At 37.0% G+C, this 12,184-nt stretch overlaps 1 protein-coding gene across 2 annotated transcripts in view; it reads right to left on the bottom strand.

The window, feature by feature from the left end:
- The window catches only part of LOC5566497 (transient receptor potential protein), a 72,488-nt gene that overhangs the window by 44,006 nt on the left and 16,298 nt on the right, over window positions 1–12,184 (bottom strand). For both annotated transcript variants that reach the window (XM_001650840.2, XM_021840482.1), the window contains exon 5: window positions 11,265–11,466. In XM_001650840.2, the coding sequence (XP_001650890.2) occupies window positions 11,265–11,466 (202 nt within the window). The remainder of the gene's footprint in view (window positions 1–11,264; window positions 11,467–12,184) is intronic.

The following is a 12,184-nucleotide window of genomic DNA, read 5'->3' as shown; positions in this document are numbered from 1 at the left end:
TAAATATTCTCAATTAGGCAACATTAACGAATTACTGTTAAGAACATAGAAATCCCTTAGGAAATTGCCTACCTTTAGGCGTATTCCGTGGTTTGAGGTGTTTTTAATTTTAAAATAATTCAAAAAGTAAATGACTTGTAAGCGTTTGGTCTTCATATTTGGCTTCGGGGCCATGGTTTAAGTAAGTAATTACCGATCGTTGTTTACATAGGTGATCAATGTTAGCCCATATCAGCTAAATCAAAAAATCACTTAAAACATTTTTTAAACATCCTTAATTCTTTCAAAAAGCTAAATACAATATGTAGTCACGAGCTATGGGTGGCAGTACTTGTTTTAAAAATATAAAATTTGCAACATTTGCATTTGGAAACGGAATACTTAAGAAATATTCAAAAAAATGATCAATGTTACCCCGGATTACGGTAGTTGCGGAGCTCTGGTGCTGCCTGCTAGCTTCTGGAGTACCCCGATCGACAGGAATGGAGCCCTGTTGGTATCGTACGTAACGGTGCACAACTGGAACGTCTTCAACGGGGAATCTGGATCATCGCGCCATACGATTCGCTGTAACGGCTGGTCCGACGGGTGGACCAGGATTTGTCGGAATGTCTTCTCGATGTCGGCAGAGATAACAAACTGGTAGTATCTGAAGCGCATGATGATCTTGACCAAGGAGTCCTGAATTGTAGGCCCAGGAAGCAAGACGTCGTTTAGGGACAGTCCAGATTTCGAGTGGCATGATGCATCGAAAACGGTGCGTAACTTGGTGGTTGAACTGTCGAGCTGCCAGAAGCGGTTGATCAGTTCTTCGATGACACATGGTTTGCTGAATTGGCAGTAGCGAGGATTTGCGTGGTCGTGCCCATTCAGCAGACATTCTCCGGATATTACCCAGCCGAACTCCGTCTTTTGCAGCAACGGAAGCCGATCCACAAGGTTGATTCGCCCATACCGAAGAATTGTGCGGCGCTTAGAATGATGTCGACGTTGCTACAGCGAAGCTTGGATCAGCAAGATCGATATGAGAGGGGATTGATCAGTCAATTTTCAGGATTTTCAACCTCTCCCCATGGTAAGATTTTTTGTACGAAAATAAAAAATAAACTGTATGACGCGTACGAAATCTCAAAGCCAGAATGCGCCATGCTCATCAAGCTGAAGAACGATTTAGTCAAAAACTCAACTCATTTCACAAAGGCGTTATGTAATTAGTCAAGATGTGGGGGGATTATGACGATAGCATCCCACCAGGAATCGAACTAAGTAGAACACATTCAGCATGGCTTTGGTTTATATTCGCGAACATTACCACAAGGCTAAGGAAGGTCTCACAAAGCAAGACAAAACCAAGACATTCCAACACAATTTTTTGACCAAGAATTACCTTTCAGAGGTTCCCTAACAATTCTTAAAATTTTCAGAGCTTCCTATTTCCTAAGGAGATTTCCTACTGATGAATATCGACAAAAGAAGACGTTACTGCCCATGTTCGTATAATCTACGTTAGTCTACGTATGACCAAAATGTAATTTTTCGTTGCTATGCATTCTATACCAAAGCATACACGGAGACGGAATTCAACTCAATTTTGGGTTGTTTCAACGCAATTCCGTAGTTGAGCCCAATAACTCAATTTTGGCTAAATTTCCTAGGTCTCCACTAGGTAGTTTGGCTTTAATTCCATTAGAAAAATATACTCAATTTTGGGTTGATTCAACGCAAAATTGAGTTCTTTCGACCCAAACATAAGAAAAGTGGCATTTACCCAAATTTGGCTTATTGGGCCAAAGTACCCCCATTGGGTAGATGCAGCTCTCTCTATTTTTGACAACATTCGTGTGGGAGAAAGAGAAAACCGAGGGATTTTGGGTTAAAACTATAATCGATATACTTAATTTTGGGTAAAGTAAACTCAAAAATTAGGTAAACAGGTTCTCCGTGTAGATTCGTTGGACATGCAAACAGCACTTATTTCTTCTAAAACATTTGAATTATTATAAGAGGAAAAAGGATTGATTTGAGTACACACATCAACTTATGCGAAGAAACATACGGTTTGTCTAGGTTGCTATGACGGTGACCTGGTCTTATCCTGAGAGAGAGGAGACAGCTCACTGACAACTGGCTTGTTTTCTTGGCTTCTTTGATTTTTACTTCTCATGTTTGGGTTGTGCACAATGGTTCGGAGAGCACAAACTGGGTGGAAACCATTTTCACGTCCCATTTGTTATCAAAAAGATCTTAAAATTAAAAAAAAAATCAATACCGATCTGAGACTAATCGACAATATTTAAATAATCAACGATTTTATATGCGAGAGCACAAGGAAACAACCTGAATTTTCAATCACATCCAGTTTTATTTTGGCTAAAACGTTTTTTCACGATCTGCCCTTCGAATGTGCGGTTTTCTAGTGACAGTTGATAACAGGTTCCCTTGACTTTTGGGAGCTTGTAATCTAAACCAGCAGTCTTCTCTCTCTCAGTTCTTATCGTCAATTCATCCATATGGTCGGCGTTAAGTCAGAGAGGACCAAGTGACATTTTTCATATTTTGAGAAGTGTTAGACCTCTGTAATTTTTGAACTCGTTTAAATTTTGGTTCAATATATTAACACATCCTTGTGTTAATTTCAAACAAAATAATCATGAAAAATCATAATCCAAACCTATGATACAACGATTTTTTGATGGACTATGTGTACTTGGTCCACTCTGACTGAACTAAAGACCGACCACCGTTCAGTGAGCTGGTTCACTCTGACTGAATAATTTCTAGGAAAATAACAATCATTTAATGCTTGCATGTTCAAACTGGTTGCATATCTCTAAAATATCAAGACTTATCGACACCAGTATCGTAAATTCTTCAATAATCCATATAGTCAATATCGAAATCAGTGGCTTTAATACAGCTTGAAAATTAAGGTTTTGCAGGGTCAGGACATTCTTCTTCTTCTTCTTTGCATGCCTGCTTCTCAGCTTAGTGTTCTTATGAGCACTTCCACAGTTATTAACTGAGAGCTTTCTTTGCCAATGTTGCCATTTTCGCAATCGTATATCGTGTGGCAGGTACGATTACACTTCTATGCCCAGGGAAGTCAAGGAAATTTCCTTTACGAAAAGATCCTGGACCAACCGGGAATCGAACCCAGCCACCTTCAGCATGGCTTTGCTTTGTAGCCGCGGACTCTATCCACTCGAATAAAAAAGGTCAGGGCATTGAAGACCATAAATATTTAAATATGCGTTTAGTCAGAGTGGACCAAGTGAAAATCTTGAGTACCGCCGTGCGGGGTGACATTGGGCCTTTGACTTTGACCGCCCTTTTCGATACTTCTAATGGCTAGTACAAGAGTCAAAAAGACTAATCCATGACCATCAAGTGGCTGTTTATAACGTATTCTTGAAGCTTGTCACATTGTTTTCATCATTCTGGCTATAGTTTGCCGTAAAAATCTTGGTCCAATGTCACCCCGCACGACGGTACCGACGGACCGACGGTACTGGTCCAATAAGCGGGTCCTAGGACATTCCATACATACACCATAAAACTACCATAGCCCTCTATCGGACTCGAAAATTGACTCAAGAAATGCAATAATCAATCAGTTTATTGCTTTTTGCAATTTCTCATCGTAATAGGCTAATTTTCATCACGCCAATCTGTCATGAAACGGCCTACTTTCCTGCACTGAAGTATGCATTGCGGGAATAGTCATTACGCATCTGAAACCAGTGCTGCAATGATTCATTACGCAAAGCTTTCTCATTATGCAACTGTTTTGAGTTTCGTAATGAATCATTACACAACAATTTATCAGAAATTATAAAATGATGGTGAATGCATTCCGATATTATTTCTGATACTCTCAAGTGGTCTTCTACGAAATTGCAAAAAATGTTGTACGTAACCCGTTACAGAACTCGATTTTTACAGCACTCGTCGTAATTATCCTACTCGGCAAGCCTCGTAGGATAAATTTACGACTCGTGTTGTAAAAATCATCATTCTGCAACTTGTTCTGTAAACTACTATTTTAACACTTGGTCCGCTCTGTCTGCACAGAAGTTGTTGCTATTTCTGACCACCCTTCCTAATATGGTAAATGGTCAAGATTCAAAATCAAATGCATCGAATTAGGTAATATTTATAAATTTCTATTGATGGATAAGGGGTGGTACACAAATTATGTCACGCTAAATTTCAACATTTTTGACCCCCTCCCCCCCCTTTGTCACGTTTTTTTGTATGAGTCCACCGATCTTTTTGTTAGGCTTGTCACGCTTGGCTTGACCCCCCCCCCCTCGGAGCGTGACGTAATTTGTGCATGACCCCTAAGTAGAAGAATCATTCGGTGTCGAAAAATCTGACAAATCTTTTGAAATGTTTTTCATATCCTCGCATTCTTCGACGCGCTGATCATTTTCAATGTTATGGTAATAAGCACTTGGTCCACTCTGACTGCTAACTTTTACCGATTTTTATTGATCATCCAAAGTAAATTTATTACATATCTCTCGCAGTTTACATCATTCATCAAATCTGATCAAAGTGTAACGGAGGTAAGGTAATGTCACATCTAATGAGAGAATAATTCAATTTTCCCAAGTTTTGTACTTGGTCCCCTCTGACTTAACGCCGACCATATATTTAGTCGATTTTCTTCATACAAATTTCAAGACAGATTCCACTCAAATTTTCATAGTAGAATCTGGAGATCTTAATGAATCAATTTTGGGTAACTTAAGATTTTTACAAGTTCCCATATAAAAATTTACATTAAGGTGGTGCACATTATAATAATCTATATGTTAAATATGTAAACATCTGGTCAGTTAACCTGGATTTTTGCAGCTCTTAAATCTCTCATCACATTTTTTTTTCGGGGAACGTCCCGTTCTGGGGAATGTCCTACAATCCACAACAGTATTCGCAGGCTTTCCAAAGATTTCCAGATTTTATATAAGAATCTTCGAAACATCCCAAGGTTTCCAAGGGGATTGAAATTTTAAGTCATTTTTAGCTAGATATAACTAGATAGATAAGAATTGTACCAATTTTCGACCCTGCACTAGTTTTTCACCCATTTATACGATTCTGACCAACTTTGTAAAAAATCCTAAGACTGGCATAGAATTCTTGTGGGTTGAAAAAATTACTTTTCTTATTTGACAAAACCAAAGCTAAAAAAATAAAAACAGCCGATAAATTAAGCTAATGTAAAAGTAATGAAGAGATATTTCCTTTTAAAATGAAAAAAAAAATTCTTTATATAGGAGTAAGAATGATAAAAATCTCAATACAAGTCGGACTCGATTATCCGGAGACTCGATTATCCGGAATTTTAGACTCGATTATCCAGAATTTGGTTTTCGATGTTCTTGTTTTTCAATTTTCATGCGTAAATCTGAGATTATTTGGTATTGCAATATACAATATGAATGGTTTCGCAGTTTTGAACGTATTTAAGATAAGAGGCGTTTGGGGCCCAGATAGCCGTAGCGGTAAACGCGCAGCTGAGTGATTCCAAGCAACAGCACCAAAATTTGGTAAATTTTTTAATTCATTTTTTTCTATTGAGCTGAAACTTTGCACAGTTTTCCAGTTCCATCTAAATCGTCATTTTCCGATATCAAATCTTCAAGTTGAGTCACGACTAACTTTTCAAAAGGGTGTATGTGAAAATGGTTCAAAAATATTCAAAAAGCTGCACAGCAAAAACGGTTCGTTCGATTGTTAGACAACTAAAGAAACAAAGTTAGACAACTAAAAAAAGATTCCAAAAAAATACACACAGTAAAAAAAATTTTTTTTTGCATTAAAAAACATAATTTTTGACACAAAAACTCAAATATCTCAAAACCCTATCGGAATACCAACGTAATTTTTTGAGGGAAAACGGTCCATTATATTAGCTATCTACCATAAAAATTTGGTGAAGGTAAAACCAAAACCAAAAAAGTTATGACATTTCAAACATGTCACAATTTTCACATTAAGTAGAAAAAAAAATTTTTTTTTCGGTGTGAATTATTACGGGAACCGCAGTTTGTTGCTGATTTTATTGTTAAGGGCCTTGCGTGAATTAAACAAGTCGTGTTCATGTTTTTATTAGTATTATGTATATTATATGTATAAATATTATGTATATGTATAAATATTATATGTATATGTATATATGTATAAATTAAAATGAATTAACAGATCACACGAAAATAATTTTTTTTTTACCAGGATTTTTTTTTTAGAGTATGATCGATGAGTTTCTAAATGTTATATATAAACTTTAAAAGTTTTGGATTTGGATATGCGTTATGAGATCATGAAAACATTTTAGTAATACTTATTTATTTATTTATTGTTATTCAATTTTTTTACAATATCGAACACTTTTGCATCATTATCAGTACAGTTCGAGTATAGTTTTGCTTTAATTTTATTTTCTGACAATGGAATGAAACAGTGAAATTTTTGGGTTCCTTGGATCGTTTTCGCGTTATTATATTGCTCGCTGAGCTCTGATGCCGTTAAGTCGTACTCTTCAGTAGTAGTAAAACAAAATGATAATTTTGTTAAATCTTCTTCTTTTCTGCGATTCGCCCAATCAAATAGTTCTTTTGCAGTTTTAATTGGATGCTCACGTTCTTTGGCTAAACTTGCTCTAGTGGCCATGCGCTTTATGGTTCCTCCAATAGCATCACAAGGACCTTTGCCATGTAACGTAGCAAAGAAATGCCATTCTGCATCAATTCCGTACTTTGACATAGGCTCGAAAAATTCTTACGGTTTTTGTACTGCGATGCTGCTCCATCAGACATGAAATATATCTTTCTGATTTCTTTATCCTTATCAACGCGTAAAAAGTTAATCATTTTGGCAATGAACAAATTTACAGATACTGAGTCGTGTCTTAAATCTTCGGAAATTACAATAAAACTAAAATGTTCAATTTGCGTACTTCCATTGAAATAAATAACGAATGGATGAATTGTAGCTTGTTGTACGTTCCAGTGATGGGACTGCACTTCATCTTGCAATACAAAGCTATAGTTTTCAGAAAAATCACAAATGACTAAAAATTCACCATCTTGTAATTTATTTTTCGTATTTTTTAAAAAGCTGGATTGCTCTGTTTTAATAAAGTCGTGAGGAATTAAACTTTCTAATTTCAAGCAAAAAAATGACACAAACTCATCTACAGGTTTTACAATAGTTTCTAGGTCACACCTATCCGTGGTCACCCATTACTCAAATGATAACTGATCAATATAATTTTCTTCAAACTCAGCGAATAAAGTATTTTCCAATGATGAAGAATCTGGACAATCCGAACAAGATCGTAGATAGCAATTTGATGTTGTATTTTCACACAAAAGACTACCAGTTAACATTTTTATATCCTTTGATAAATTGATTCTTTTCAAACTATGTAAGATTAGGTTAATATTTTCGTGTGTTGTGCACACACAAACATTATGTGTTCCTGAATTGGATAGAAGCTTGCATTGCCTTGGACGAAGGCTTGCAAATGAGGAAAAACCTACCTTAATATTTTCGTTAATTTCCTTGAAGCGTGTATACGCTTCTTTCAAAGTAGTCATCATTAATCGTTTTTGGATTGCTTGACGCTTTCCATCTTTTTTTACAGATACATAATCTTTTTGGCCAGGCATAGCTTTACTTACTTCATCGTCTTCAAAATATTGAATTTTTTTTTCTTTTGTCTCATCTGTTAATGAAGTGCTCGACCTAGCATTTTTGGTTGCAAGACAGTTATTTTTGAATTGTTTTGCCTCTTTTGCTGTACAGTGATACCTCCATGAGTCGATGTTCCATGACTCGATATCGACTCATGGAACCATACTGAAAACAAAATTTCATGGTTACTATGATGGTCCCTAGAGGCAGCCTTCCAAAGGATTGCTGTTCCATGACTCGATATTTCCATGAGTCGATGGTCCCTTCAATATTGACTCATGGAGGTTTCACTGTATTTCTATTGGTTTTGAACTCATCAATGGCGTCTTGAATAGACCACGAGCTTGGCAGCATCGACAAAATCAATAATTTTTCTTTCCTTGTTGTGGCTAGATTCGAGAACCTTTCCTTCATATTCATAATTACCTCATCGTAGTCTGTATTTTCCACATCCTCAGGTCCTAATTTGAAGAGGTTTCTTCGTACAGCTTCGTTGATTTCACGGTATTTTTTCTCGGGATAATTGACGTAACCCATCTTCGTCCATTTAATCGGAGTCACTTTTATTCCAGCTATCCCTTCGTTGAAGCGTTCGATGTTGACCTTCTGGATGCACTCATCTTCTGATTGATTTGTTGAAACAGATGTCGCTGATGGTACCGTGGCAAGACTATCTGCACTTGGTACTTCTGGTAACTCCTCAGTTGTTGTCGGTGCATCTAGTAATTCCTCAGTTGTTGTTGTTTTCGAACTTCCTGCAACCTGATCCACCGATGATGTACAGATTGCCCGTTTGTCAACGTTTAAACGGCAGGACGTACAAATGCGTAAATTTGTATTCAATGTAGACATTGGAGCATAACCAGCCGCTTTCAGTTGATCTATGGTGCTTTCGGTGAGATTTCGTAGCTCTTTCGAACACTTTTTTTTCTGCAAACGGCCTGCAACAGTTGAGAAAGCGACTACTCATGTTGCTCGTTAGATTTTAATAAACAAAATCACTTTTAAGTTTTTACTGACTAGTTTGGTGTCGTTTGCTTGACTGAAGAAAAATTTTACAATTAAATCTTTTATAACCATAGTGGTAGTATATTTTTAGCTTTTTCGTGAGTATGTTCATGGTATGTACCTATCATGTTTTTGATGTTGTTGAAGTTACTCGCTTTCTCCCAAATATGATTAACAAAGTCTATTCTCTACCAAGGCGGGTCTATACCCAGGTGTAATCAGATTTTAACTTTGTGGAGAAAACCAGCGCCGAGAAAACCGACCTGCTTTACGTATACTAGATCACCTGGGTATAAACCCGCCTTGTTCTCTACGAGGTAAACTTTTTGCAGATAAACTAGTCGTATACCTGTATAGAAAACTTTTTTTGTAGCTTTTGTCTTCAATATTAGATTTCTTATAGGTTTCTTTTATCAAAAGGTTTCAACACTATTGAGAGAATTTTTCTTCAGTTACGTACAATAAAAAATATGACACTATCAAGACTTTAGATCACAACACTGGATCGCGTCTAACTTTCTAATAGATGCTATAATAGTTATGAATAATTAAATAAAATATCATGAAAACAACTTGTTAACCTCATGTGGTACCCTTAACAAAAAATTCAGCAACAAACTGCGGTCCTAAAAAAAATTAACAATGAAAAAAAAAATTTACTAAGTGTCAAATTTGTGAAATATTTGAAATGTCATAACTTTTTTGTTTATTGGCTTACCATCACCAAATTTTTATGGTAGATAGCTAATATAATGGACCGTTTTCCCTCAAAAAATTACGTTGGTATTCCGATAAGGTTTTGAGATATTTGAGTTTTTGTGACAAAAATGATGTTTTTTAATGCAAAAAAAAAATTTTTTTTCACTGTGTGTATTTTTTTTTGGAATCTTTATTTAGTTGTCTAACAATCGAACGAACCGTTTTTGCTGTGCAGCTTTTTGAATATTTTTGAACCATTTTCACATACACCCTTTTGAAAAGTTAGTCGTGACTCAACTTGAAGATTTGATATCGGAAAATGACGATTTAGATGGAACTGAAAAACTGTGCAAAGTTTCAGATATTTTTGAAATGGTCGATCAGAATCGACTTGCATGCCTCCGTGGAATCCCTCAGCTATTCAGCAAGACCAAGCTGAGGGTCGTGGGTTCGAATCCCACCGGTCGAGGATCTTTTCGGGTTGGAAATTTTCTCGACTTCCCAGGGCATAGAGTATCTTCGTACCTGCCTCACGATATACACATGCAAAAAATGGTCATTGGCATAGTAAGCTCTCAGTTAATAACTGTGGAAGTGCTCATAAGAACACTAAACTGAGAAGAAGGCTCTGTCCCAGTGGGGACGTAACGCCAGAAAGAAGAAGAAGGCGTTTGAAAAAGGGTTTTTTTTTGTGCATGATGTTCGAAATTTGTTTTTTTTCCCCTACTGTTCCTAGAAATAATTTCTGGCTACGCCACCGCATCATATAAATGAAACAACGAAAAAAAAATAAGTTCTTTTATCGAACATTTCATTTTTTTTCTTAGTGATTCGATTATCCGGAGGATTCGATTATCCGGAGTGAAAAAAAAAATGATACTCCGGATAATCGAATCACTACTTTCCTCACTTCAAAATCTTACCATGCTTCAAGTGTGGAGAAAATTCAAATCTTCAACTTCGCGCAGCAGATCACAAAATATAAGTCACCAAACCACGAATCGATTTCAAATCTATTTCCGCACAGCGTCTGGGATACGGAGTAAATTTGATTTTGATTATAATATTGTGGCAATACAGCTTTATTTATTTGAGGAATTCTCTACCGCGTCCCTGTTGGCGTCTTCGTCAAGTCAATTCAGCCACAATGTATTGATTGTGCGATGTGGAAGCGATTATTTGCCAAGAATGCATAGCCGCACGATATACGTATGCATACAAAGGCATCTTTAGCAAAGAAAGCGTTTATTGTAAAGTTTTTTAACGCTCTGTCACAGAGAAATAATATCATTGAAAGAAGAACTAAAGAGAAAAATATGAAAATCCAATAATATTTGCCATGGCAATATTGAGGTAATGCCTTTGTTTTACGAAAAGTTACCTTATCAGTATCAAACTCTGATTGGCTTGATTATGTCTGAAAATTTATCTTTGAGTTATCCTTTCTCCTTCTTTTCTAGCATTGCACCCAACTGGAACAGAACCTGCTTCCCAGAGAAGTGTTATTAAGAACACATTGAAAGTTTTTAACTGAGATCTTTGTCAGTTGACAAGTTTTGCCCGTGTATATCGTGTGGCAAGCCCAAAGATACGATATGCCCAGGGAAATCAAGAAAACTTACTTTAAACATCCTCTATTGGCGGGATTTAAACCCACGAGAGTTTTGCTGAGTGAGCTGAATACCTGCACGTTTGCCGCTACAACTGTCTGGGACCTTGTAACCCAATCAATCCTCACGATGTTCGTCGCATAATTTCGTAATACTCGTCCTACCATGGTCCCATATCAATAGAATATTTGACAGACTTAGGACATTCGCACAACCATCATACGTTTAATTCACCCATCTTACCGTGTATTCCGCTCGGAACTCGGACTCCATTCGACTGAGCCTCCGCAGTTCCCACGACAGATGAAACGCAGTCGAGATCGGATCCTTGGAGCTCAGCGCTATCAGCGAACTGGACGAAAGCGCTCTGTAGGCGTTGATGCGTGACTGGGAGTGACGGAGGGAGTCCTGCTCGCTGGATGTTACACACTCGTCGCATCCGCAGCTGTGAAATAGAGAAGTAGTGTTTCAGTTGCATACATTTTGACGACACCGCCAGTTGGCGCTTATTGGTCGGTCGGAACAGTAAATTATGAACCGATTTCATAGTAATTCTCGACTCGTGACCATGCATTTTAAAACTATGCTGCCTTCTGTGGCGTACCGCACTGCCTTATTTCACCGGAACAAAACTGAACGATACCAAGCTAAAATAGTGCCACCAGCTGATCCATCGGAATTAGCACGTACAGTCAATAAATATATTCCAGGGCGCAACAGATACACTGCTACCGGCTCCGAAGGAGGCGATTACGTAAATCAATTTACGTGCTTTCCTGATGAGTCTGTGTCGGTCACGCGACTCGAAGTTCCGAATGTCCCTAAGCAATTTCCCAGGTAGGGTGGCCAGGTTGTTTTTTGAGTTTCAGCTGTTCGAATATAGACTTGAAATATCGTATGCTTAACAAAAATCTACAATAGTTTGAAAGCCAATGAAATGCTTTGGCATAAAGTTATTGATATATGCAATCATTCAAAACAAGAATACATAAAAAATATCAAGTCATAGTTAATAGCTGAATGTCCGTTTTTTTTTTATTTTTAGTTTGGTGGGATGATCTTAAGAAATCATTATCACAAATAATTGTTTAAATAAAAAAGACATTTAGCGAACTCCGATTCCAAAAAATAAAAAAACACGTGTATATATTCAATTAAGTATA

The sequence above is a fragment of the Aedes aegypti genome, chromosome 1 (assembly GCF_002204515.2).
Source record: "Aedes aegypti strain LVP_AGWG chromosome 1, AaegL5.0 Primary Assembly, whole genome shotgun sequence".
NCBI classification, from domain to species: domain Eukaryota; kingdom Metazoa; phylum Arthropoda; class Insecta; order Diptera; family Culicidae; genus Aedes; species Aedes aegypti.
This window is presented reverse-complemented; position numbering and strand designations above follow the sequence as displayed.